At 39.2% G+C, this 26,731-nt stretch overlaps 2 protein-coding genes across 2 annotated transcripts in view; one reads left to right on the top strand and one right to left on the bottom strand.

Moving 5' to 3' along the window:
- dmtn (dematin actin binding protein) lies at positions 1-20,546 on the top strand. Its single transcript, XM_022221750.2, is given in 17 exon segments — positions 1-230; positions 6,514-6,561; positions 8,434-8,514; positions 8,590-8,704; positions 8,707-8,732; positions 10,169-10,213; positions 10,936-11,044; positions 11,655-11,699; positions 12,127-12,261; positions 12,361-12,455; positions 14,878-14,983; positions 15,306-15,355; positions 15,525-15,570; positions 15,713-15,720; positions 16,738-16,803; positions 17,108-17,188; positions 17,659-20,546. Coding segments are annotated over 16 exon segments (1,131 nt in total). The 5' UTR covers positions 1-230; positions 6,514-6,552; the 3' UTR covers positions 17,773-20,546.
- A 1,791-nt stretch (positions 20,547-22,337) lies between these two features.
- Positions 22,338-26,731, bottom strand: part of ppp3ccb (protein phosphatase 3, catalytic subunit, gamma isozyme, b) — a 50,824-nt gene continuing 46,430 nt past the window's right edge. The window contains 1 exon segment of the mRNA XM_022219948.2: positions 22,338-24,900. Within this exon segment, the coding sequence (XP_022075640.2) occupies positions 24,731-24,900 (170 nt within the window). The 3' untranslated portion in view covers positions 22,338-24,730.

A 26,731-nucleotide genomic window follows, 5' to 3' on the forward strand; every position in this document is an offset into this window, starting at 1 on the left:
CGCGCAGCGGCGTCACGGTGTTTCCGTCCCGCCCAGTGGAGCTCCTCTCCTCGGGCCGCTGATCCTCCAGACCAGCCTCCTCCTCCTCCTCCTCCTCTTCCTCCTCCTCCTTGTCTTCCTCCTCTCCGTCCTCCTCCTGTCCGGGTCACAGCAGCCCTCGGCCGCGCTCGGAAGGCGGCTCCTCCTCTCTGGATGCTCCGGAGCTGCGGTTCGTCCTGCGCCGTTTGGAGGTAAGAATTTAATCCTGATGGAGGAAAATCCTCCGCCGTGTTTCCGCCGTGTCGCTGCAGACATCCTCCTCCTCCCTCATCCTCCTCTTCCTCATCCTCCTCTTCCTCATCCTCCTCTTCCTCATCCTCCTCATGACCGAAGCTCGGAGGCTCCAGAACCGTCGAAGAATCGGATAATTTGACAGATAAACGATCAGAGGAGCTCGTGGTTGTGGCTGTGGTTTGTGGGGGTTCAGAGCTGGTGTGGGGCCTCCTCAGCATCACTTCATCCTCATGATGCTCAACAACAACAACGTGTTTATCAGGAGACTCCATCCGGCTCTGAGATGACAGGAAAGATCAGGAAATAGAGAAAAGCCGCTCCAGGATTTAGTCTTTAAACGTGATGTGGTTCAGCTGTCTGTAGCAGCAGACAGGCTCATTTACTGCCTTTAAACACCGAGAAAAACGGCAAATATCCACATTTAAGGAGCACAAACCTGCAAATATCTGATGTTTTCCAGACTGCAGGTTCCAGATGTTTCCTCTGAGGGTCAGTTTGGTTCATATTTACTGGATTAAGTTCATTAAATAACAGAAAATAATGAATGTTTGTTACCGTTGGATGTTTTATTAACCACAAACCCTCAGAATATTCAGATTACCGTCAAGAATTACCAACAGAACCAGGAAATATTCAGTGTTTTAAAGGCTAATATGTGGATTTAAGCTGGAATTGTTTGGTTGACCGACTTCTAAATGACTCGCTGGAACAGACAAATGCATACATACATACATATTATATATAATATATTTTAAAGGCGACAGCTCAGAGATATTCTCGTCTTTGGCCAGTCTGATGATATTTCATTCATTAAATCGAGATTTGTAATTTTAGTTTCTCGGCTCCTTGAAGTTTTTATTTGCTGTTAATGACTGCAAATGTTTTTATGACTGAATCCTGTAACGTTTAAAAGAAGAATAGCTGCAAAGAGACACAAAGCTAACACAAAAAGACACAAAGCTAACACAAAAGACACAAAGCTAACACAAAAAGACACAAAACGACCACAGAAAGACACAAAACAACTACAAAGAGACGCAAAACGACCACAAAACGACACCAAACGTCCACATTACTTTGGCTGATGTCGTAGATTTCGTCTCCTCAGAATAAAATCACAGAAATGTTGGATTCTAGTTTTAGGTGAAGTGACGCTGCAGATTTGTTCCATCCGTTGGGAGGCGTCTGGATTTCAAACGTCCTGCAGCTGTCATGTTCCGGTAGAGACTTAAACCACAGACAGACGTGGGCTCATGAATATTTAGTCAATCTGATGAATGTTTACATCATTAATCTGTAAAACGTGAAATGATGTCAGAAACATGTTCAGGTTAGACACAGATAAAGGCTGGATCTATGGGATGAATGAAGCTGTGTGTGTGTGTGTGTGTGTGTGTGTGTGTGTGTGTGTGTGTGTGTGTGTGTGTGTGTGTGTGTGTGTGTGTGTGGTTCTTCGTCCAGCCGTCTGAAGTGTGTTTGGATGGATGTGGTTGGACTAATGGACACTGAGCTCAGCAGCTAAAAGCTCTCAGAGATAAGAGCGGCTCCACAGAGACTCTCACACAGTAATCGAGTACTTTTACTCACCAGCGTCATGTACTCAGTCAGAAATACTGCACTTTTTACTGCTGCTTCAAACCCGTGATGAGTTTAAACCAACAAATACGAACATAAAGACACACAACAACTACAGAGAGCCAGAAAACCACCAAAAAGACACAAAAACAGGCAACAAAAGACCACAAAGGCACACAAAACTAACCAGAAACACAGGACAGCTACAAAGAGACACAAAACGACCAAAACAACACAAGTCAGTACAAATTTATGTAAAATGACCACAAAAACACACAAAACAGCACAAAAGGCACAAATTAGCCTCAAAGACACATCAAATGACCACAAAATAATCACAAAAAGACAAAAACAATAGCAAAGAGATGGAAAATAATCACAAAATGACACAACGCAACTACAAGAACACAAAAAATGACAACAAAGGGATGAAAAAGACTCCATAAAGAAGTGAAAACTACCACAGATATACACAAAACAACCACAAAGAGACACAAAACAACCACTAAGAGGCACAAAACGACCACAAAGAGACACAAAACGACCACAAAGAGACACAAAACAACCACAAAGAGACACAAAACAACCACTAAGAGGCACAAAACGACCACAAAGAGACACAAAACAACCACTAAGAGGCACAAAACGACCACAAAGAGACACAAAACAACCACTAAGAGGCACAAAACAACCACTAAGAGGCACAAAACAACCACTAAGAGACACAAAACAACCACTAAGAGGCACAAAACAACCACTAAGAGGCACAAAACGACCACAAAGAGGCACAAAACAACCACTAAGAGGCACAAAACGACCACAAAGAGGCACAAAACAACCACTAAGAGGCACAAAACGACCACAAAGAGGCACAAAACAACCACAAAGAGGCACAAAACGACCACAAAGAGGCACAAAACGACCACTAAGAGGCACAAAACAACCACAAAGAGGCACAAAACGACCACTAAGAGGCACAAAACGACCACAAAGAGGCACAAAACGACCACAAAGAGGCACAAAACAACCACTAAGAGGCACAAAACGACCACTAAGAGGCACAAAACGACCACAAAGAGGCACAAAACGACCACTAAGAGGCACAAAACGACCACAAAGAGGCACAAAACGACCACTAAGAGGCACAAAACGACCACTAAGAGGCACAAAACGACCACAAAGAGACACAAAACGACCACAAAGAGACACAAAACGACCACAAAGAGACACAAAACGACCACTAAGAGGCACAAAACGACCACAAAGAGACACAAAACGACCACTAAGAGGCACAAAACGACCACTAAGAGGCACAAAACGACCACAAAGAGACACAAAACGACCACAAAGAGACACAAAACGACCACAAAGAGACACAAAACAACCACTAAGAGGCACAAAACGACCACAAAGAGGCACAAAACGACCACTAAGAGGCACAAACAACCACAAAGAGACACAAAACAACCACTAAGAGGCACAAAACAACCACTAAGAGGCACAAAACAACCACTAAGAGGCACAAAACAACCACAAAGAGACACAAACAACCACTAAGAGACACAAAACAACCACAAAGAGACACAAAACAACCACTAAGAGGCACAAAACGACCACAAAGAGACACAAAACAACCACTAAGAGGCACAAAACAACCACAAAGAGACACAAAACAACCACAAAGAGACACAAAACAACCACTAAGAGGCACAAAACGACCACTAAGAGGCACAAAACGACCACAAAGAGGCACAAAACGACCACAAAGAGACACAAAACAACCACAAAGAGACACAAAACGACCACAAAGAGACACAAAACAACCACAAAGAGACACAAAACAACCACTAAGAGGCACAAAACGACCACAAAGAGACACAAAACAACCACTAAGAGGCACAAAACAACCACTAAGAGGCACAAAACAACCACAAAGAGACACAAAACAACCACTAAGAGGCACAAAACAACCACTAAGAGGCACAAAACAACCACTAAGAGGCACAAAACAACCACTAAGAGGCACAAAACAACCACAAAGAGACACAAAACAACCACAAAGAGGCACAAAACGACCACAAAGAGACACAAAACAACCACTAAGAGGCACAAAACAACCACTAAGAGGCACAAAACAACCACAAAGAGACACAAAACAACCACTAAGAGGCACAAAACAACCACAAAGAGACACAAAACAACCACAGCATTTGTACTTTTACTGGAGGTTTTATGTGTTGAAGCTGCTCCTCAGTCATATTTGTACTTGTTCTTCACAGTACTTGTACTTGTTCTTCACAGTACTTGTACTTGTTCTTTACAGTACTTGTACTCGTACTGCAGGTTTTCTGTGGGTTCCGTTGAGGACAAACATCAGTAAAAGGCTCATTTCTGGACCAGATTTTTGAATTAATCCAGTTTCTTTAGTCAGTGTTTTTTATCCACATCAAACCAGATCCAGATGAAACCAGAGACCTGAGCCAGTTCTGGTCTGGACTAGATCATCATAACCACGGTTTTAAATGTGTTAAACCATTCATATCTCTGATGAAAGACAACAAATGATTGGGTTTAGTTTCAGTTTTAGCTGCAGCAGCAGGAGGAGGAGGAGCAGGTTACCACGGCAGCGGTTGAGGAGCGGCGGGGCGTCGCCTCGACTGCTGCAGCTGATAAACAGGAGGAGGATGGAGATGAAAGGCGTCCAGAGGATATCCTCCCCCAGCAGACGTGTTGTTCACTTCCAGCCTCCTTCAGGGACCAGCGGACCTCTGGATCGATGGTCTGAAAGCTGCTCCGAGTCACAGCGAGACGTTTGGACAGAGGCTGGAATTAACAGAGGAAAATAACTAGAGAACGAGTTAACGGGCTGAAAAACACAACAAACAACATCAGAAATACACAACAAAATGAGAATAAAATGACCAATAAAACACATACAACAACGAGAGACAAGAATAATCTAGAGACTAAAATAGCCTAAAAAAGAAAACTTCAAAGAGACTAAAACAACCAGTAACACACAGAAAACAACCAAGAGGACACACAAAACGAGTACAGAGAGACAAAAATGACCACAAACTTTAAAATACAATCACAATAAGACACAAAACAACCCCAAAGAGACACAAAACGACCACAAAGAGACACAAAACGAACACAAAGAAACACAAAATGACCACAAAGAGACACAAAATGACCACAAAGAGACACAAAACAACCACAAAGAGACACAAAACGAACACAAAGAAACACAAAATGACCACAAAGAGGCACAAAATGACCACAAAGAGACACAAAACGACCACAAAGACACATAAAACAACCACAGAGACACAAATGACCACAAAGAGACACAAAACAACCACAGACACACAAAATGACCACAAAGAGACACAAAACGACCACAAAGAGACACAAAACGACCACAAAGAGACACAAAACGTACACAAAGAAACACAAAATGACCACAAAGAGACACAAAATGACCACAAAGAGACACAAAACAACCACAAAGAGACACAAAACGACCACAAAGACACATAAAACAACCACAGAGACACAAATGACCACAAAGAGACACAAAACAACCACAGAGACACAAAATGACCACAAAGAGACACAAAGCGACCACAGACACACAAAATGACCACAAAGAGACACAAAATGACCACAAAGAGACACAAAACGACCACAAAGAGACACAAAACGAACACAAAGAAACACAAAATGACCACAAAGAGACACAAAATGACCACAAAGAGACACAAACAACCACAAAGAGACACAAAACGAACACAAAGAAACACAAAGCGACCACAGACACACAAAGTGACCACAAAGAAACACAAAGTGACCACAAAGAGACACAAAACAACCACAAAGAGACACAAAACAACTGCAAAGAGACACAAAACGAACACAAAGAAACACAAAGCGACCACAGACACACAAAGTGACCACAAAGAAACACAAAACAACCACAGACACACAAAACGAACACAAAGAAACACAAAGCGACCACAGACACACAAAGTGACCACAAAGAAACACAAAACGACCACAGAGAGACACAAACAACCACAGACACACAAAACGAACACAAAGAAACACAAAGCGACCACAGACACACAAAGTGACCACAAAGAAACACAAAGTGACCACAAAGAAACACAAAGTGACCACAAAGAACACAAAGTGACCACAAAGAGACACAAAGCGACCACAAACAGACACAAAACAACCACAGACACACAAAACAAACACAAAGAAACACAAAATGACCACAAAGAGACACAAAACCACCACAAAGAGACACAAAACGACCACAAAGAGACACAAAGCGACCACAAAGAGACACAAATGACCACAAGAAACACAAAACAACCACAGACACACAAAGTGACCACAAAGAAACACAAAATGACCACAAAGAGACAGCGGTGTAAAAACAGTCCTGCTTCTTTAAATGTCTGCTGCAGAAACATGGAGCTTCAGGGTTTTATTTCCTCTGATGAGTCATTCAGATCCAGATAACCGATAATACTGTATAACACAGAGTACTGTGTACTATATACTGCTGTGTACTAGTACGTGTACTGTGTACTATATACTGCTGTGTACTAGTACGTGTACTGTGCACTAATCGGTGTGTTCTGGTCTCTGCAGCTGGTTCTGAGCAGACAGGACGACAGGTTCTCTACAGACATGCAGAAGGTAATCATCCTGTTCTATAGATTTATAAGAGACTGATCAGTTCAACCTCATGGAATCGAGATTATACCAGAGTGTTTGTTCTAGTTATCACAGATCTATGGGATCCAGTTTAAAACAGAATAACAGCTGCAGATAATCAGACACTTAGAATCCAGTTTTAGTACTGAGGGGAGACATTTCAGCTTTAGTATCTGAGTTTCACTACACAATTAATATTACAGATATTAATAATCCTGTTCCACTGTGTCTTCTAGATCGTTATTCATCGTTTATGTGGTCGTTTTGTGTCTCTTTGTGGTCGTTTTGTGTCTCTATGGTTGTTTTGTGTTGTTTTGTGTCTCTATGGTTGTTTTGTGTCTCTATGGTTGTTTTGTGTTGTTTTGTGTCTCTTTGTGGTTGTTTTGTGTCTCTCTGGTTGTTTTGTGTTGTTTTGTGTCTCTTTGTGGCGGTTTTGTGTCTCTTTGTGGTTGTTTTGTGTCTCTGTGGTTGTTTTGTGTCTCTGTGGTTGTTTGTGTCTCTTTGTGGTTGTTTTGTGTCTCTATGGTTGTTTTGTGTCTCTTTGTGGTCGTTTTGTGTCTCTGTGGTCATTTTGTGTCTCTGTGGTTGTTTGTGTCTCTTTGTGGTTGTTTTGTGTTGTTTTGTGTCTCTTTGTGGTTGTTTTGTGTCTCTGTGGTTGTTTTGTGTTGTTTGTGTCTCTTTGTGGTTGTTTTGTGTCTCTTTGTGGTTGTTTTGTGTCTCTGTGGTTGTTTTGTGTTGTTTTGTGTCTCTTTGTGGTTGTTTTGTGTTGTTTTGTGTCTCTGTGGTTGTTTTGTGTCTCTATGGTTGTTTTGTGTTGTTTTGTGTCTCTTTGTGGTTGTTTTGTGTCTCTTTGTGGTTGTTTTGTGTCTCTATGGTTGTTTTGTGTTGTTTTGTGTCTCTGTGTGGTTGTTTTGTGTCTCTCTGGTTGTTTTGTGTCTCTGTGTGGTTGTTTTGTGTCTCTCTGGTTGTTTTGTGTCTCTTTGTGTTAGTAGTGTGTCTCTGTGTTGCTTCATGTGGTCAAATGTTCCAGAACTTCATCTTAATGCTGCTCTAAGATGTCAATCAGCTGCAGATTTCCACAGAGTTAATTACAGATGTCTATAATGAGAAACACATGAATGTTCAATCATTTGTCCTGAAGATCTGAGATGTTCAGTTTTAAGTTTGTAAATATCCAGTCTGAGTATTAAATACTAAAGCTCTTCCCTCACTAATATTTTAGACTTTATTCCGACTTGACACCATATTTACAGAAAGAGCTGCTATCATATATGACAGCCTGTGAGAGGCTTTAAATTAACTTAGATTTGTTTTGTGTTGGGGCTGCACAGTGACGTAGTGGTTAGCACTGTCACCTTGCAGCAAGAAGATCCCCGGTTCAAATCCCGGCCTGGGATCTTTCTGCATGGAGTTTGCATGTTCTCCCTGTGCATGCGTGGGTTTTCTCCGGGTACTCCGGCTTCCTCCCACAGTCCAAAACATGCTGAGGTTAACTGGTTACTCTAAATTGTCCGTAGGTGTGAATGTGAGTGTGATTGTGTGTCTGTATATGTAGCCCTGTGACAGACTGGTGACCTGTCCAGGGTGTCCCCTGCCTTCACCTGAGTCAGCTGGGATAGACTCCAGCACCCCCATGACCCTTGTGAGGATGAAGCGGTGTATAGAGGATGGATGGATGTTTTGTGTTTTGCGTGATACAGAAGTAATATTTGTTCCAAACTACAGAGACTGAAACCCTAAACTGATCCAGATGTTTGTTCTGTGGTCAGATGAATTTATTTTTAAAGAGTTAAATGAACACATTAGAGTTTATATTCTCCACATTAACCATTAAATCCCTCTCTGGGTGTTCAGGTGGAGGGTCGGCTCACTCCGGTCAACCTGCCCTCCTCCAGGGGTCCCAGCACCCCGGGGTCTCCAGCCACCGGCATCACGGTAAAATACTACAGCTACGTACATTTACTCTGAAATGTTAGTACTTCTACTCACTGGAGTGGTTCTGGTGTCCAGGCCCGGGTCAACGACCAGCTGGTGGGCTACAGGGACCTGGCAGCGCTGCCCCGAGATAAAGCCATCCTCCAGGTGGAGAGACCCGACCTGATGACCTACCAGCCTCACCTGAGCTTCTCCCCCTGGACCCGCCCCGCAGAGAGGTACATAAATAATAGACAAACACACATATACTGGTACACAAATACACAAACACAGATACACAGACACCGGTTCCAGGTACATCAACACAAACACGTGTTACAGCTATACAGGCTGTATGTACACAAACACACATTTGAATTATTCAAGTAGTATTTTATGTGAAGATGCTAACATTACACAGTTTCCCTTTAATATTTACAGTATTTTGGTTTAATTTTATGTAGTTTTAGGTTTGGACAAATACAAACCAAAAATCACCCCAAAAAAAATCAGCAAATTATTGACGAAAACTGTTTAATCTGGTTGCTGCGTTCTGCCCCAAAACAAGAGTTTCAGCTCGCTAACCAAAAAGCTACAGCTAGCTTTAGCTAAGCCAAAGCTAAAATGGAAAAGGGTTAGGGTTAAAACCGATTTTTCCCTTAAAAAAAACCTTTTATTTCAGCTCACGTAATGAGCCCTTATCTAGATTTAGTGACACTAGAGAAAAAATGATAACAGTTAAACTAGTTTTAATCAAAGCTAATGCTAAATTAGCAGAGTAGCAGTAACTGAGAGCTTCTGGCTCCAGTGAATCTCATTTAATTCATATGTTTAAATTACTAAATGATGGATTCATTTAGTTTTTAGACACAGAGCACCGTCTACCACAGAAACACAGACTAGTTTTACAAAAGTAACACAGCAGACAGTGAAGCTAGTGAAATAGCCACAGATAGCAGTTGTTCAGCTAAAGCTAAATGTGCTACCAGATACTCTGTAGATGCTGTCTATGACTAGTTTACTCAATTTTAAGAAAAATCTTTGTCATTCAGTTTTACATAACTAAATGAAGCATCAACTAAATCTCGTCATGATGGAAGAAAAATAAAACGAGCCACACTAGTCCTGCTCAGAGCTAATGCTAACTTATCTAAGCAGCAGCTTCAGACTCCAGAAAAAAATTAGCATTATTTGAGGTTTAATTAACCCTAAGTCACTTTATTTAAATATAGTAAACTAGGATTTCTTTTTTTATCCAGAGAGCAGCACTCTGTGTAGTCATGATGGAGGAAAATAAAAACAGCTAAATTAGCTCTGCTAATAGCTAACTAGCTTAGCAACTGACAACTTGTGACTTTGGCAGAATTCTTGTGATTTAATAAAGTTTAGTTAACCGAAAGTCACATATTAAAATATTTAACTGTGACTTTATTAAGTATAAACACTGAATGCATGACTGCATCACCAATAAACTGTAAAATACAATAAATAATCAAAATAAAGGGAATTTTCTCAAGTATACAAGTTAAAAATGATCAGAAAACTGATTTTACGCACAGTGTGTCTGCGTTTTTGAAGCAGATTACATAAAATGTTAGTTGTGTAATAATCAGGATCGGCCTCGTTGTGATGCAGAAGAATGATTTTTAGAGTTAATAATTGTGTTTCTCTGCAGCGTTCTCTGTCTCCTCCATCCACATCTCCAACCATGTCTCCTGAGGTAAGAACTGCATTAAAGGGCTTTAATGCCAAACCACTGAAGCTAATTGTTTTGTCTTGATGGTAATAGAAAGCGTGGATTTAGTGGTCAGTAGATGAACTCTGATGAACCGACAGAATCATGACCTGAAATTACTGAGGGTTCGGGCAGCAGTTTGACTCATGTTCTTCGGGTTCTAATGAAGTTCTTCGGTTTGAATCGCTGCTTTGTTTTGTCTCGGCATTAAAAATGTGACATTTCTCAGTTTGCCTGCAGCTTCAGAGAACAGAAGAGTCTCAGTTTAAAGCTCCAGCTGCTGTTCTGCTGCTGTGAAGGAAAAATAAAACAACTTTCATTCTGTCAGCACATGTTCTACCTTCATTCATCATTAAAACACTTTAAAAACACTTTTCACAGTAATAGATCTAACCTCTGTAAAACAGATACATGTAGAAATGCTGCACACTTTATGTCACCTGATAAATCCAGTTTAAGTCTCATTTCTTCTGGTTACTTTGCTAAAACAGAATCCAGGAGTTAAAAACCTGCAGCAGAGTTTTTAATCTGCTGCTTGTTGTGTCTGTTGTTGGTCAGTTTTCTTACTTCCTCCTCCACTACATTTAGATTTATTCTCTGATAGAAGAACCTTTAGACTACAGCTCATAGTTCCAGATCAAACCAGCAGTTTCCAACCTTCACGTCTTCGTCTGAACAGTTTACCTGCAGCTTGGCTTTATTTCCAGGTGAAGGGACGTCGAGCAGAAAGTGAGAGTGGATCTCCTGGAGGATCAACGCTGCAGCTCCACGCTGAACGCAAGATCAGCACCAGCCTGCAGCACTTCCACCGACCTGGTAGCCCTAAAGCTGACCTAACCTCACTTCACCTAAACCTGATCTAACCTACCGCAACTTAAACTAAAGCTGACCTAACCTAGTCTAACTTAACCTAAACCTAACCTGAATCTAACCTAAGCTAACTTTAATCAAACCTAGCATAACCTAACCGAACCTCCATTAAACCTAACCTAAGCTAACTTAACCTAACCTAACCTAACCTAACCCAAATGCAACATAATCCAAACCTAGAACTAATCTATCCTAACTTAAATTTAACCTAACCTATCCTATTCTGTGCTTTCTAACTTAAATCTGGCCTAACCTTAACATATCCTAATCTAACCCAACTTAAACGTCACTGAAGTATTTTTTCCTCTTACGGTAAAATGTTGAAACATCCAAATAATCAGTGAATTCTGAGTATTGAGTCGTAATCAGCTTATTTTATGGTTCTTGATGTTGATCTGCAGGAGATTTGAGGTTCTCTGACGATTGAAAACATCTGTGGATGTAAAATTCAGAAACAAATACATAAATACTGAGAAGAAAGTTGATTACTGTCAGAAATATCTCCAGATTTCAGAGGACTAATTAATAATCTAACTAAAGGTTTTTTGTGTTTCAGACAATGGGACCAACATCTACCGGAAACCTCCCATCTATAGACAGGGTGAGCTGCTGCTGGTCTGTTTAACCTTTAATTCTGGGTTTTATTCTGCTGCTGGTCTGTTTAATCTTTATTTCTGGGTTTTATTCTGCTGCTGGTCTGTTTAACCTTTAATTCTGGGTTTTATTCTGCTGCTGGTCTGTTTAACCTTTAATTCTGGGTTTTATTCTGCTGCTGGTCTGTTTAACCTTTAATTCTGGGTTTTATTCTGCTGCTGGTCTGTTTAACCTTTAATTCTGGGTTTTATTCTGCTGTTGGTCTGTTTTATCTTTAATTCTGGGTTTTATTCTGCTGCTGGTCTGTTTTATCTTTAATTCTGGGTTTTATTCTGCTGCTGGTCTGTTTAACCTTTAATTCTGGGTTTTATTCTGCTGCTGGTCTGTTTAATCTTTATTTCTGGGTTTTATTCGTGTCGTTTCCGTGGCTACAGATGTTGGGAAACACCTGGAGGGCAGTGGAGTCATTCGCTCGGCCAAGTTTCCAGCAGCTCAGCCTCCAGACCCAAACCAGCCCTCCAAGATCGAGACCGAGTACTGGCCCTGCCCGCCGTCGCTGGCCGCCATGGGTACGTCATGACGTCACAGCGTGATGTCACAGCGTGATGTCACACTTTAAACACTTCTCTGAGTGCAGGCGCTTTAACTGAAACAATGAAACTTCACAGAGATCGAATGGAGGAAGAAGAAGCTGCAGGAGGAAGACGAGTTCGAAGATCTGACAGAAGAAGCCAAAACACTGCAGGAGCAGGAGCTGGAGAAGGTTCATACTGGTTCATACTGGTTTATAGACTTTATACTGGTTCTAACATGGACTGGACTGGAGTGGACTGGTTTTGAACCTGGTTTCAGACTGGTTTCAGACTGGTTTCAGACTGGTTTTAGACTGGTTTCAGACTGGTTTCAGACTGGTTTCAGACTGGTTTCAGACTGGTTTCAGACTGGTTTTAGACTGGTTTCAGACTGGTTTCAGACTGGTTTCAGACTGGTTTCAGACTGGTTTTAGACTAGTTTCAGACTGGTTTCAGACTGGTTTCAGACTGGTTTTAGACTAGTTTCAGACTGGTTTCAGACTGGTTTCAGACTGGTTTTAGACTAGTTTCAGACTGGTTTCAGACTGGTTTTAGATTAGTTTCAGACTAGTTTCAGACTGGTTTCAGACTGGTTTTAGACTAGTTTCAGACTGGTTTCAGACTGGTTTCAGACTGGTTTTAGATTAGTTTCAGACTGGTTTCAGACTGGTTTTAGATTAGTTTCAGACTGGTTTTAGACTAGTTTCAGACTGGTTTTAGACTAGTTTCAGACTGGTTTTAGACTAGTTTCAGACTGGTTTCAGACTGGTTTTAGATTAGTTTCAGACTGGTTTCAGACTGGTTTCAGACTGGTTTTAGACTAGTTTCAGACTGGTTTCAGACTGGTTTCAGACTGGTTTTAGACTAGTTTCAGACTGGTTTCAGACTGGTTTCAGACTGGTTTTAGACTGGTTTTAGATTAGTTTCAGACTGGTTTCAGACTGGTTTTAGATTAGTTTCAGACTAGTTTTAGATTAGTTTCAGACTGGTTTCAGACTGGTTTCAGACTGGTTTTAGATTAGTTTCAGACTGGTTTTAGACTAGTTTCAGACTGGTTTTAGACTAGTTTCAGACTGGTTTCAGACTGGTTTTAGATTAGTTTCAGACTAGTTTCAGACTGGTTTCAGACTGGTTTTAGACTAGTTTCAGACTGGTTTCAGACTGGTTTCAGACTGGTTTTAGATTAGTTTCAGACTAGTTTCAGACTGGTTTCAGACTGGTTTTAGATTAGTTTCAGACTGGTTTTAGACTAGTTTCAGACTGGTTTTAGACTAGTTTCAGACTGGTTTCAGACTGGTTTTAGATTAGTTTCAGACTAGTTTCAGACTGGTTTCAGACTGGTTTTAGACTAGTTTCAGACTGGTTTCAGACTGGTTTCAGACTGGTTTTAGATTAGTTTCAGACTAGTTTCAGACTGGTTTCAGACTGGTTTCAGACTGGTTTTAGATTAGTTTCAGACTGGTTTTAGACTAGTTTCAGACTGGTTTTAGACTAGTTTCAGACTGGTTTCAGACTGGTTTTAGATTAGTTTCAGACTAGTTTCAGACTAGTTTCAGACTGGTTTCAGACTGGTTTTAGATTAGTTTCAGACTGGTTTTAGACTAGTTTCAGACTGGTTTTAGACTAGTTTCAGACTGGTTTCAGACTGGTTTTAGATTAGTTTCAGACTGGTTTCAGACTGGTTTCAGACTGGTTTTAGATTAGTTTCAGACTAGTTTTAGATTAGTTTCAGACTGGTTTCAGACTGGTTTCAGACTGGTTTTAGATTAGTTTCAGACTGGTTTTAGACTAGTTTCAGACTGGTTTTAGACTAGTTTCAGACTGGTTTCAGACTGGTTTTAGATTAGTTTCAGACTGGTTTCAGACTAGTTTCAGACTGGTTTTAGATTAGTTTCAGACTGGTTTCAGACTGGTTTTAGATTAGTTTCAGACTAGTTTCAGACTAGTTTCAGACTGGTTTCAGACTGGTTTTAGATTAGTTTCAGACTGGTTTTAGACTAGTTTCAGACTGGTTTTAGACTAGTTTCAGACTGGTTTCAGACTGGTTTTAGATTAGTTTCAGACTGGTTTCAGACTGGTTTCAGACTGGTTTTAGATTAGTTTCAGACTAGTTTTAGATTAGTTTCAGACTGGTTTCAGACTGGTTTCAGACTGGTTTTAGATTAGTTTCAGACTGGTTTTAGACTAGTTTCAGACTGGTTTTAGACTAGTTTCAGACTGGTTTTAGACTAGTTTCAGACTGGTTTCAGACTGGTTTTAGATTAGTTTCAGACTGGTTTCAGACTAGTTTCAGACTGGTTTTAGACTAGTTTCAGACTGGTTTTAGACTGGTTTTAGACTAGTTTCAGACTGGTTTTAGACTAGTTTCAGACTGGTTTTAGACTAGTTTCAGATTAGTTTTGAACCTTTTTCAGAGCTGTTTAAAGCAGCATGACGATGGACCTTTCCTACTTTTGGAGCTGGACTTAAACTGCTCCTCAGGTGTAAAACCGTCACCTGGTGTCTACATGTAAATAAAACCTTCCTGATGACATCACTGAGGCCGTGAAAGACGAGCTGTGATTGGTGGACGTTATTTCAGGTTTGTTCTCACCTGTGTTCTGTCTGATCCAGATCAAGTCCAACCTGGGCCGACTGATCCTGAAGGAGGAGAAGGAGAAAGGAGTCCAGTTCAGGAGGAAGACCCAGTCCCTGCCAGACAGAACGCACATGCACGGAAGTAAGCTCACCTGCTCACCTGTTTACCTGTTCACCTGTTTACCTGTACACCTGTTTACCTGTTTACCTGTTCACCTCCTCACCTGTTTACCTGTTTACCTGTTTACCTGTTCACCTCCTCACCTGTTTACCTGTTTACCTGTTTACCTGTTTACCTGTTTACCTGCTCACCTGTTTACCTGTTTACCTGTTCACCCCATAATGTTGCTGTAAATCGGTAAATGAGACGTTTTTCTGTCGTGTTTTTGGGTGACTTCAGCTCTGTTCCTTTACTTCAGTCTTTGATGAGCTTTTTTTTTTTCTTTCTGTCTTCTGATCTGGAGGTTTGTCGGCGAATGCGTCCAAATCTCCGTCACGCTCCGGTCTGACCAGAGTGAGTTCATGTCGGAGGAAACTCCCCTTTAAAGCTTCTTCAACCAGAACTGAGGCAGAAACAAGCAGCGACGACGTCTGAACTCACATTTGAACTAGATTCATGTAAACTGAGTCCAAATGAGCTGCCGAGCTGCCACTAAACTACTGTGTTGTTGTTTTGTGTTCAGATGCAGTCAGCAGAGTTTTCCACAGACAGAGAAAAAAACCAACCAGGTGAGATCCTCACTGTTTTACACTGAGGGGGTTTTCCACTGCAGGACTGAAGCTGAAAAGAGGCCGTTTGTGGTCATTCTCTGTGAGGTTCCAACATGAACAGTGGTTAAACATGACTGATCTTCTTCTTTTTGTTTTGCAGCTGCCCAGGTGAGTCTGTTTCTGTTTCTACCTCCAGTTTAACCTGAATCAGCTCCTTCATCCATCCTGGAAATGAAAAGAGCTGATTAAGGCTCCTAAACATGCTAACAGCCTTAGCTTTAGCTGTGATCCAGGAATAAACCAGCAGGAACTCCTGGACGGAACCTTCAAACCTTAAAGCAGCTTCAGAGACTTGATGTGTTTCTGTCCCCACTGACAGCGTCTGTCCTTACAGTAGTAGTAGGGTTCTTTCAGTACGACGGGGGAAAACGATGATTTATAGAAAATCAGTTTGTTTCCCTCAGTGTCTACCAGGTGGAGAGGTTAGTCTGAGCCGCTTTAAACTGGTCTGAACTCTGTTTTTAGACTCGTGTTCAACCTGGTTTTAGACCAATTTTCCATCTGGTTTCACACTGGTTTGGACTTGTTCTTAGACCTAGTTTTAGACTAGTATTGAGCTGGTCTTGGACTGGTCTTGGACATGACTTTGAACTTATTGTAGACGGTTTTAGGACTTGCTGTCAGACTGGTTCTGACCCTAGCTGCAGACCCGGGTTTGTCCTGGTTTTCAACTGCTTTTAGACAAGTTTTAGATTTGGTTTTAGATTGTAGACTGGTTTGGTTAGAGTTAGCCTGGTTTTGTCCTGCTTTAGACTGGATTTTGATTTTATATTTTGGATTCGGTTTTAGATTTGATTTTAAACTTATTGTAGACTGACTCTAGACCTGCTGTTAGACTGTTCTAAACTTAATTGGAGACCTGGGTTTGTCCTGGTTTCAGACATGTTTCAGACTGTTTTTAGACCTGCTTTTGTCCTGGTCTGTTGTGACTCTGGAGCTGAAGAATTTAAAGTTTCCTCAGAGACACTAATTAGAAACAGAATGAATCAGAACTATCCTTAAATAAATGTAATGTATTTTATATATATTTTATTAAATATGTGTAGGTCTTTATGCTCTTCATGTTCTCTGGTTCTTATTATCTTTATTATCTTTAGATCTGAGTGTTTTCCTGTGTTTCTGTAGAACGGAGAATCTCGACGGGAGCGAATGGATCGAGGAAACTCTCTGCCGAGTATTCTGGAGCAGAAGGTCAGAGAAGATTAACGATAAAACTACATTTAACTAATAAACAGAACTACATTTCGCTAACTAATTAATAAAACTGCATTTAACCAGCAGACCATATAAAACATTAAATTCCCCAACAGGACGTTTAATGATCACTTTTATTTCCTGATTCCAGCGTCTCAAACATCACGATCTGCTGCTTTAGTTGTTAATAATTAGCTTTATGAGAATATATGAGCAGCAGAGGACAGTTTACTGAGTACTTTAAGTACTTTTACTGCAGTAAAGTCCTGAATACACTGACTGAAGTGCTGTGTTTCCTCAGATTTATCCCTATGAAGCTCTGATAGTGACACACAGGGGGCGCTGCAAGCTGCCACCTGGAGTCGACCGAACCCGGCTAGAGGTTCGTAAAGATCAGCAGGTTTATCAGTTATTTAGTCTCGTTTAAAGGGTTTAGTCCAGGTATAAAGGTTTTACTCTAGTTTGAATGGTTTAGTCCAATGTAAAGGTTTTAGTCCGAGTTTAAAGGTTTTAGTCCGAGTTTAAAGGTTTTAGTCCGAGTTTAAAGGGTTTAGTCCGAGTTTAAAGGGTTTAGTTTAAATGTTTTAGTCCAGTTTAAATGTTTTAGTTTAAAGGATTAAGTCCAGTTTAAATGTTTTAGTTTAAAAGATTAAGTCCAGTTTAAAGGCTTTAATCCCAGTTTAAAGGGTTCTTGAGGTAAAACTGCTCTAAGTCTCAGTTTATCTTGTTTTTAGGTTGTTTAGTCCTAGTTTAGTTTTCTCTGAGGTAAAACTGGTTTTAGGTCCAGTTTAGCTTAGCTCAGGCTTAGCTAAACGTCTGGTTGACCTTCTTCTTCTTCGTTGGTCTCCTCAGAGGCACCTGTCTCCGGAGGACTTCCTGCAGGTGTTCGGGATGCCGATGGCCGAGTTCGACCGCCTGTCGCTATGGAGACGAAACGAGCTGAAGAAGAAGGCGTCGCTTTTCTAACGGGACCGAAGCTCGTCCTGAAAAATACTTGACGAAAGGAGCAAAGACAGGAAGTGACATCAGATATCATGTCATCCATCAACTAACCAATCACGGATCGGACGGAGCGTTTCCTGAAGGCGGGTCTTGATTAACCCTTTACTGACTAACCTGAGCGACGCACTGACACTCATAGCACCTGTGCCGCACTTATAACCACCACTGCTTGCTAATTAGCGTTAGCCTCCATCATCCTCATCTTCATCAGACATTTAGCTTTTAGTTTCAGTTAAACCTCCAGACGTGGCATCATGATGGGATCAGAAGGTTCCTCTGAGCTTAACTCAGGTTTTCTGAAGCTGGTTCACCTTTAGCCCGGTCGCCATGGTAACCGAGGCTACAACGCTAACCGACCACCAACATGTATGGGTAGTGATAATAGCTGAGTTTAGCCTGAAAGACGTTCTGCAGAACAAAGGTTTCAGTCTCCATAAGACCCAGAAGTTCCTTCAGTGGAAAACTCCAACAGATTCCTGAAGCTTCGATCAAAAAGTTCCAGGACTGAGGCTAAAAAATGTTAAATTTGTCCGTCAGAGTCTTTGTGCTGCTCTGCTCCCAGAGACAAGAACAAGACTATGGACACAACATCACAACTACAACACAATAAACAAGTACCAAGAAAAACATGGCTTCAAAGATGCAAAACACAACCACAAAGAGACACAAATGGTCACAAAGAGACACAAAAAAGACTCAAAGAGACAAAAATGAACACAAAGAGACACAAAACAGCCACAAAAAGACATAAAACAACCACAAATTCACCACAGGGACAGAGCTCCTGTTGAAGACACTCAGAGGAATTTCAGCTGGAAGAAGAACTTTTAGGAAGATAAATCAGGGAGGCAGGGCGACGGTTGAAAACTAAAAAACGAGGCGTTTGGTGAATCAGAGCAGCTGCATGTAGAGACGTTATTGATCAACTCTTAACTGATGAATTAGCTTATGAAATGGAAATATATTCACCAATCAGATGGAGGACGGTCGATGTACACGTCAGTAAACGTAGATCAGCTGTAGTTCCTGCTTGTTCCACCAGGGGGAGCTTTTAACCGTCTGTCAGCTGTTTAACCGTCAAACGGGCACCAAGACAAAGATTTCTGTTCCAGTTAATGACGTCAAACATCCACAGAATGGATTAAAACGTACAAAGCTCTCAGGGCGGATCGGACCAAAATAAATAAAAATAGACGGAGTTTTACTAACATGGAGAGGAAAGCTAAACGTAGAGTTAAAATAAATAGAATGAATTAAATAGAAGCATGATGGATGTATCTGAATGTAAATTAGGATTATTAGAGGAAAGTTGTTGTTTAGTCGAGCTAACGTGAATATTTAGTTTTTAGATTTTTATCGGCTTTGGAATGATTTTAATTATTTCAACGACTTGTAAAATCACATTTCAGAAAATAAGACTGAACTTTTTAGACATTTTCAGACTCTGATTATTAAATATTTAGAATAATTTAATTAAAATAATAATAATTCAATATTTTACCAAATAGTGTTTGATGTTTCCTTTTTAATTATTTACCTATTATTTTTAGACTTATTTTTTATTTAACATTTTTAGAATAATTATTAATACATTTAGAGTGATTTAATATTATAATAATAATAATAATTTCATAATAATTTACCAAATTGTCTTTGACACTTTCTTTTGAATAATTTCTCTATTATTTTTCTGACTTTTTTAATAATTATTTTCTGACTCTCTGCTAATTTATTTTGGTGTAGAATTTTTCTTAAATTTTCCTTGTAGTTTATTCATAATTTTTGGACATTTTATTATTATTTAATAATATTTTACCAAAGAGTTTTTGACGATTTCTTTTAGAATATTTCTCTGTTTTTTTTTTAACTTATTTACCTTATTTTTAATTTTTATGTTCAGCTTCTCTGTTGTTTATTTTGATATTTTATTTTTTTAAAGTTTATTAATAATTTTTTAGGACATATTAAAAATGTTTTATTAATACTTTTAGGATATTTACTTCATATTTTCCACACATTTGATTATTACCATTTATTTTTATGACATTACGTTTGTTTAATTAATCCTTTCAGGACATTTTTCTGATATTTTATTCATTTTTTTAAATGTTATTATTGTGTCGTTTTGTTTTACTTTTTATTGTCGTGACTAAAATAATTCAGAAAAATAAACTAATAAAAATACTTAAATATTTACATTCCAGTGACGTCAGGAGGGAAAAAAGTGACGTTTTCCTCCTGAAGTCTCAGAGTTTAGGAGATAAATTTCATAAAAATGCCAATAAAAATAAAGCAGAACTATGTAGACTTTTTATTGTTTTATTAGAAGAGAATAACTTTTCCTGCTGGTTGTAGTTCCCTCTGTGCTCCAGCAGAGGGCGCCGTCAGCTCCTCTATCAGCCGCAGATCAGAGAAAATGGAGGAATAAAGAGCAGAATTAAAGAGCAGAAGAAGAACGAAGCATCATGATGAAACTCTGATCCTCGTCTGGAGGTTTGAACTCCAACAGCTGATTGTAGTTTTCTATTTATCGTGCTTTTTTAGCTTTTATTTATGACGATTGTATTTTTACTGCCACAAGTGTCACATTTGTTGCTGTAATGTTTGGAAACCTTGTTTGTTGTAAAGTTTTTATTTATTTTAACGAGCACCGCTGCTGGTTTTCTGGCTTTTTAAAGGTTCTTCTGGAAACATCTTCATCCCTCCAGACATTAAAAGAATAAAACTCAGAAACTTCACGTCTGCTGAGCTTCATTCAATAAGTCTGATCGATTTCTGTTCATCAGCCGCAGGATTTTCACCAACAACAACCTGAGATCCAGCAAACAGAAAAAGACGAAACACGACTGAAAGTAACACAACTTAAAGAGACAAAAACAGGACAAACATGAAGACAAAAAGAAAGACAAAAAATGACAAAATAATTGAAAAACAAACACAAAGACTAAAGAGAGGCAAACAAAAATGACAACAAAAAGGGACAATAAATGACGATAGAGACAAAAACACAACTTCAGACAATAAAGAAATAAGGACAAAGGTAGTGTCTACAGATACGGACCCGTACCCGTAGCCTGTGGCCTACGGATACGGCACTTTCCCTTACCATAAATATTAATGAGACGGCTGATGAACGCGCTTTGTGATTGCCTGTAGCATCAACCAAGGACAAAAATGACCACAAACACAAAACAACCAGAGACACAAAACGACCACAAAGAGACACAAAACGACCACAAAGAGACACAAACAGCAAAAAGACACAAAACAACCACAAAGACACAAAACAACCACAAAGAGACACAAAATGACAACAGAGACACAAAACGACCACAAAGAGAAACAAACTGAATTTAAACAAAAATACGACTATTTCTGTCTCTAACTCTGTGGTTTGTTTTCGTTCTTCATCTAAAAGTTTTTATCTCCTGATATCTGTTCTGTTTAATCTCGTCTGTCTGGATCTTTACGTCTTTCTCAGTTTTCCTCTCTCTCTAGATCTCGTTTGAAACGTCTGTCTTCATTTTCCTGCCATCCTTCAATCTTTCATTTTAAAATGTAGATTTTAGAGCCCAGCTGTCCAACAAAGACGTCTACCCTCCAGTTCTACAGAACCTCTGAGCAGCAGGTGGATTCGGATGCTCCTGATTCTGTTTCCAGCTGCTGCTCTCAGGCTGAACGCCTCCGCCGTTAACCGCCGTTAACCTTTGCTGCTCCGTCCTCAGACGTTCAGGTGGAGATGTGGAGGTTTGTGTTGCTAGGAGACGTCAACGTTCAATGCCAGTCGCACAAAGATGCAGCTCCCACGCCGGCCTCTGATTGGCTGCCACCCGGCCACTCGTCCCTGAGCGCTGAAAGCAACCAGACACACAAACGCACCACGACCGACAACTACAGACACACAACCATCATAGGGAGACTAACACACGACTTTAAGGACAAAAACACAACGAAGAGACAAAAATCTGACAATGAAGGCAGAGACAACTATGAGGAAAAAAACACAACTACAAAGAGACACAAAACAACAAGAGATACACAAAAACAACCACCAAGACGCAGAGACACAAAACAACCACAGAGACATGAAACAGCCACAAAGAGACACAAAACAACAAAAGACACACAAAAACAACCAAGACACAAACACAAAGAGACATGAAAAAGTCAGACACAAAATGACAGACGCAAGAAACAACCACGAACAGACAAAAAAGAGACAAAATGACAGACACAAAACAATCACAAAGAGACAAAGAGATATAAAACAACAACAAAGAGACACAAAACAACAGAGACATACAACAGCCACAAAGAGACACAAAATGACAGACACAAAAAATCACAAAGACAAAACGACAAAGAGACACAAAAGAACAAGAGAGACACAAAACAACCAGAGACACAAAACCAGCACAAAGAGACACAAAACAACCACAGAGACACAAAACCAGCACAAAGAGACACAAAACCAGCACAAAGAGACACAAAACAACCACAAAGAGACACAAAACAACCACAGAGACGTGTCATTTTCCTGTTTTTTATTGAATGGAGTGAAACATCTACATAAATGAGGCCTCGCATTACATGAAACTCGACAAAAAAAGTTTTCTTCTCAGATTTTTAGCCGTTGAAGCAGAAAAACGTTGATTTGAATCCTCTTTAGACAGTCGCTGTACATTCTGTAGATATGTTCTGAGGAACGAGGCCCAGCACACTCCACCCGCCCAGCACCGCCCCGCACACAATCAAGCCCACCCAGGTCCTCACACACCTGGAACACACCTGGAGCTCCGCCCACAGGATTATTCCACTTTATTAAGACTTATTTTAACGTTTCAGTCAAACGAGGCGGCAAAATCGAACAAAAAACTCCAAAAAACAAGATTACCATCAGATTTTATTCTGAAATAACTTCCTGTTTTTCTCCTGAAATTTAAATGTGAAGCTTTGGATCTCAAAGTCAGAAATTATTTTCTGAGTTTAAATTATTGGTAATATTTTTAGAGATTTTCTTTCTTTTCATTTCCAGACATTTGTTGAGATTTTTTTTTGCGATTTTAAAAAATATTATTTTTCTCTGATTTTTTTTTGGACATTGGACACTTTTTTAAAAAGATCTTTCTCACATATTATTATTATTATTATTTTGCTTTTTAATTCTGGATTCTTATGAGATTTTATTAATATTTTCACACAATTACTTTATTATTTACAGACATGATATTTTTTGGACAGTTATTTGAGATTTCTCTGAGATTTTAGTAATATTTTGTCGGCATTAAAAGACTTCATTTCATTTATTATAATTTAATTTTAATATTCCAATGTGCTTTTCAGAGATTTTTTTGAGAATTTTCAGAGATTTAAAAAAAAATTCATTTTCTAAGTGATTTTTTGGACATTTTAAGATCCTCCTCAAATTGTATTTATTATTATTATTATTGTTATAGTTATTACCTTTTAATTCTCGATTTTTCAGAGATTTTAATAATATTTTGTCAACAAGAAGAAAAGATTTAACAGCCATATTTTGCAATATTTTTCAGATTTTAATCCCCAAAATTATTTTCAAAGCCTTTTCGTTTTAGACATTTTTTTGACATTTACTTGGATATTTTTTATTAATTTCATTTCTGAATTTCTATTTTTTAAATGAATTTTCTGGACATGTTTTAAAGACATTTTAAATGTCAGATTGTCCAGATGTTCCGTTGATTTTTATCAGCTTTATTCACATTTTTCACACATTTTAATCAGATTTTTCAGAAACTGTTTGAGGTTTTGTTGATGAATTTCACAAGGTTTCGCAAAAACTGAAATAATATGAAATAATTTTTCTCTGATGCTTTACTGTTTTTCAGACATTTTGTTCATATTTAGTTTTTTCTGAGATTTTATTTAGATTTTTCTGATATTTTCTTCATCTGTTGAATTATTTCACCGAGGAGAAGAAAAAAGTTTTTTTTTGCTGAACACAGAAGGTTTGATTAATTTATCTTTGATTTATGATTAATAATTAATAACAATAACACGATCGGTGACTTTCTTTGAATAATAAACGTCTTTAATTTCGTCTTTTTCCAGTTATTCTGCATTAAATCTGAACTCCGCTCCGTTTTAAAGCTCTTCTGGAGCTTTCAGGAGGAGCTTCTTCAGCGCACGAAGAGTCAAAGCATGAAACAGCTGATTTTAAACGCAATAACAACAACAACAGTAATAAAGAGTTAATAAAGCAGAATGAGCCTGTAGCTGGGCTGTTCCCGTCTCCCCCCTCCTCTGTCCCCGGCTGTTCCCCCCTCCTCCCCCCTCTGATTCTCCTCTAAAGCTAAAGATGTAAAAAAACAAAAATCACATGAAAAGAGGAACAATTAAAATATACAGTTATAGAAATTCAATACTTCGCTCAGCGGAGCTCAGTCACACTATTGTTGGCATAAGAAAGGATGTGTGTGTGTGTGTGTGTGTGTGTGTGTGTGTGTGTGTGTGTGTGTGTGTGTGTGTGTGTGTGTGTGTAGTATTGTGTGTATTTGTGCTAATGTGTGTGTGTGTGACCTGTAACACTTGTGTTACTGTGTGTTATTATGGGTGTTATGTGTGTAAATGTGTGTTTTTGTCTGTTATTGTGTTTGTTTGTGTGTAAATTTGTGTGTGTCTGCGGGCACGAACACAGCGTTTGAATGAGCGTCGCCTCCTCCCCCCGACCAAAACAAACAAACAAACAAACAAAGATGGCCGCCCGGAGGCCAGCAGCCTCCTGATTGGACGAGGACTCGGCGAGTCTGGAGCTTCCTGATTGGACGAGGACTCGGCTGTTCAGTCTCGTTGACGATGATGAAATAAATAAGCGATGAGAGCCGCTGGACTGAACCTCCCCTACGGGGGGAGGAGGAGGGGGAGGACGGCGAGGAGGCGGGGCTTAGGCCTGATTGGTTCCGTTCTTGTCGGGCGGCAGGTTGTTGATGGTCGGGGGCGGAGCCTCGTGCTGCTTGCTGTCGCGGCGTGGCGGCATCCTCTCGTTGATCCGGTCCAGACCTCGGGCCTCCTCAAAGCTCTGGATCTTATGCTGAGGGTTGAAGCCTTGGATCGCTGAAACCAGAACCAGAACCGGGTCAAGGACCAGAACCACAAACTAGAAGTGGGTCAGAACGTCTGGTTCTGGTTCTACAACATTCAAACTTAAGAGTCACTAAAAACTGTTTTATTGTTTTTTTGGGAATTTTTTTAAATCCAGAATAGTTTTTTTGCATTTTATTAATATGTAAATATTCCATTTTTTTTTTTTTTTACAAATTTTACATTTTATTGATAAACATTTTTTTTTGCAAATTTTACATTTTATTGATAGCTTTTTTGTTTTTACAAATTTATTTAACATTTTATTGATAACTATTATTTTATTGATCATTTTTCTACAAAACATTTATTTATTTTTAACATTTAAGTTTAATTTTTCAAAATTGTTTCTCACAATTTATTATTATTTTAAGGATATTTTATGATTATTTTTCTGACATTTTACTCACATTGTTATAATATTTCATGACAATTTTAATCAAAATTATATTTCTAACTTTCACAGACTGTATTCGTATTTCCTGACATTTATAAATTTTACACAGAATATCATAATACTAATTTAGTATACTGTTTTCTCACATTTTATTGACAACTTCTTGATATTTCTTGGCATTTGAATTTTTAGTTATTTTTAAACAGTATTTCTCTATATGAATCGCTTTCATTATTTTTATCTGATATTTTATTAATATTTTTCATAAATATCTTCATATAAATCTAACATAAATATCAATATTTTTAGTTTAATATTTGTCTAATTTCTGTAGTTTCAAACGTCTGTAAATGAATTCTGTTGTATTTTCTGACGTAAATCACAGCAAACACTGAATGTTGGACCAGAAGAGAAACTTACCGCCGACAGGACGAGGACAGCAGGAAGACAAAGAAACATTCATTACAGATTACCGTCCATTAAATATTTCATCTAATAACGCTTAAAAACCACAGAACATTAAATAAAATAACTCTGCTGCAACCTTAGAATCATCACAGCAGCAAAAAACTAAAATCTACGTTAAATTGAACCCTCTGAACCTCCTGATTCTCCACAACCGGGACTAAAACATTCAGAGTTCTAGGTTGAACTGCAGGCAGTGTTTCACAGAGACAGAGGAAAATAAAGGAAATAAATGCAGCAGAACAGAAAATCGTTGGAGAGCCATTCAGCATAGAGAAACATCTTTCAATAGATGATGAGCAGAGCAGAGAGAAAACATGGAGATAGAAAAGAAAATCTACAAGATGAGGAGACGAGACAGGAAGAGAAAATAGAGACAGAAAAAGAGGAAAATGAGAAACAAAACCAAAAAACAAGACAAAACAAAAATGAGACGCAAAAGACGAGGCTACAGTGGGTAAAAACGAGGCTACAGTGGGTAAAAACGAGGCTACAGTGAGTAAAAACGAGGCTACAGTGGGTAAAACAGTGAGTAAAAATTAGTTTACAGTGAGTAAAAACGAGGCTACAGTGGGTAAAAACGAGGCTACAGTGAGTAAAAATTAGTTTACAGTGAGTAAAAACGAGGCTACAGTGGGTAAAAACGAGGCTACAGTGGGTAAAAACGAGGCTACAGTGAGTAAAAACAGTGAGTAAAAATTAGTTTACAGTGAGTAAAAACGAGGCTACAGTGGGTAAAAACGAGGCTACAGTGAGTAAAAACAGTGAGTAAAAATTAGTTTACAGTGAGTAAAACGAGGCTACAGTGGGTAAAAACGAGGCTACAGTGAGTAAAAATTAGGTTACAGTGAGTAAAAACGAGGCTACAGTGGGTAAAAACGAGGCTACAGTGAGTAAAAACGAGGTTACAGTGAGTAAAAACGAGGCTACAGTGAGCAAAAA

The sequence above is a fragment of the Acanthochromis polyacanthus genome, chromosome 18, assembly GCF_021347895.1.
Source record: "Acanthochromis polyacanthus isolate Apoly-LR-REF ecotype Palm Island chromosome 18, KAUST_Apoly_ChrSc, whole genome shotgun sequence".
NCBI lineage: Eukaryota > Metazoa > Chordata > Actinopteri > Pomacentridae > Acanthochromis > Acanthochromis polyacanthus.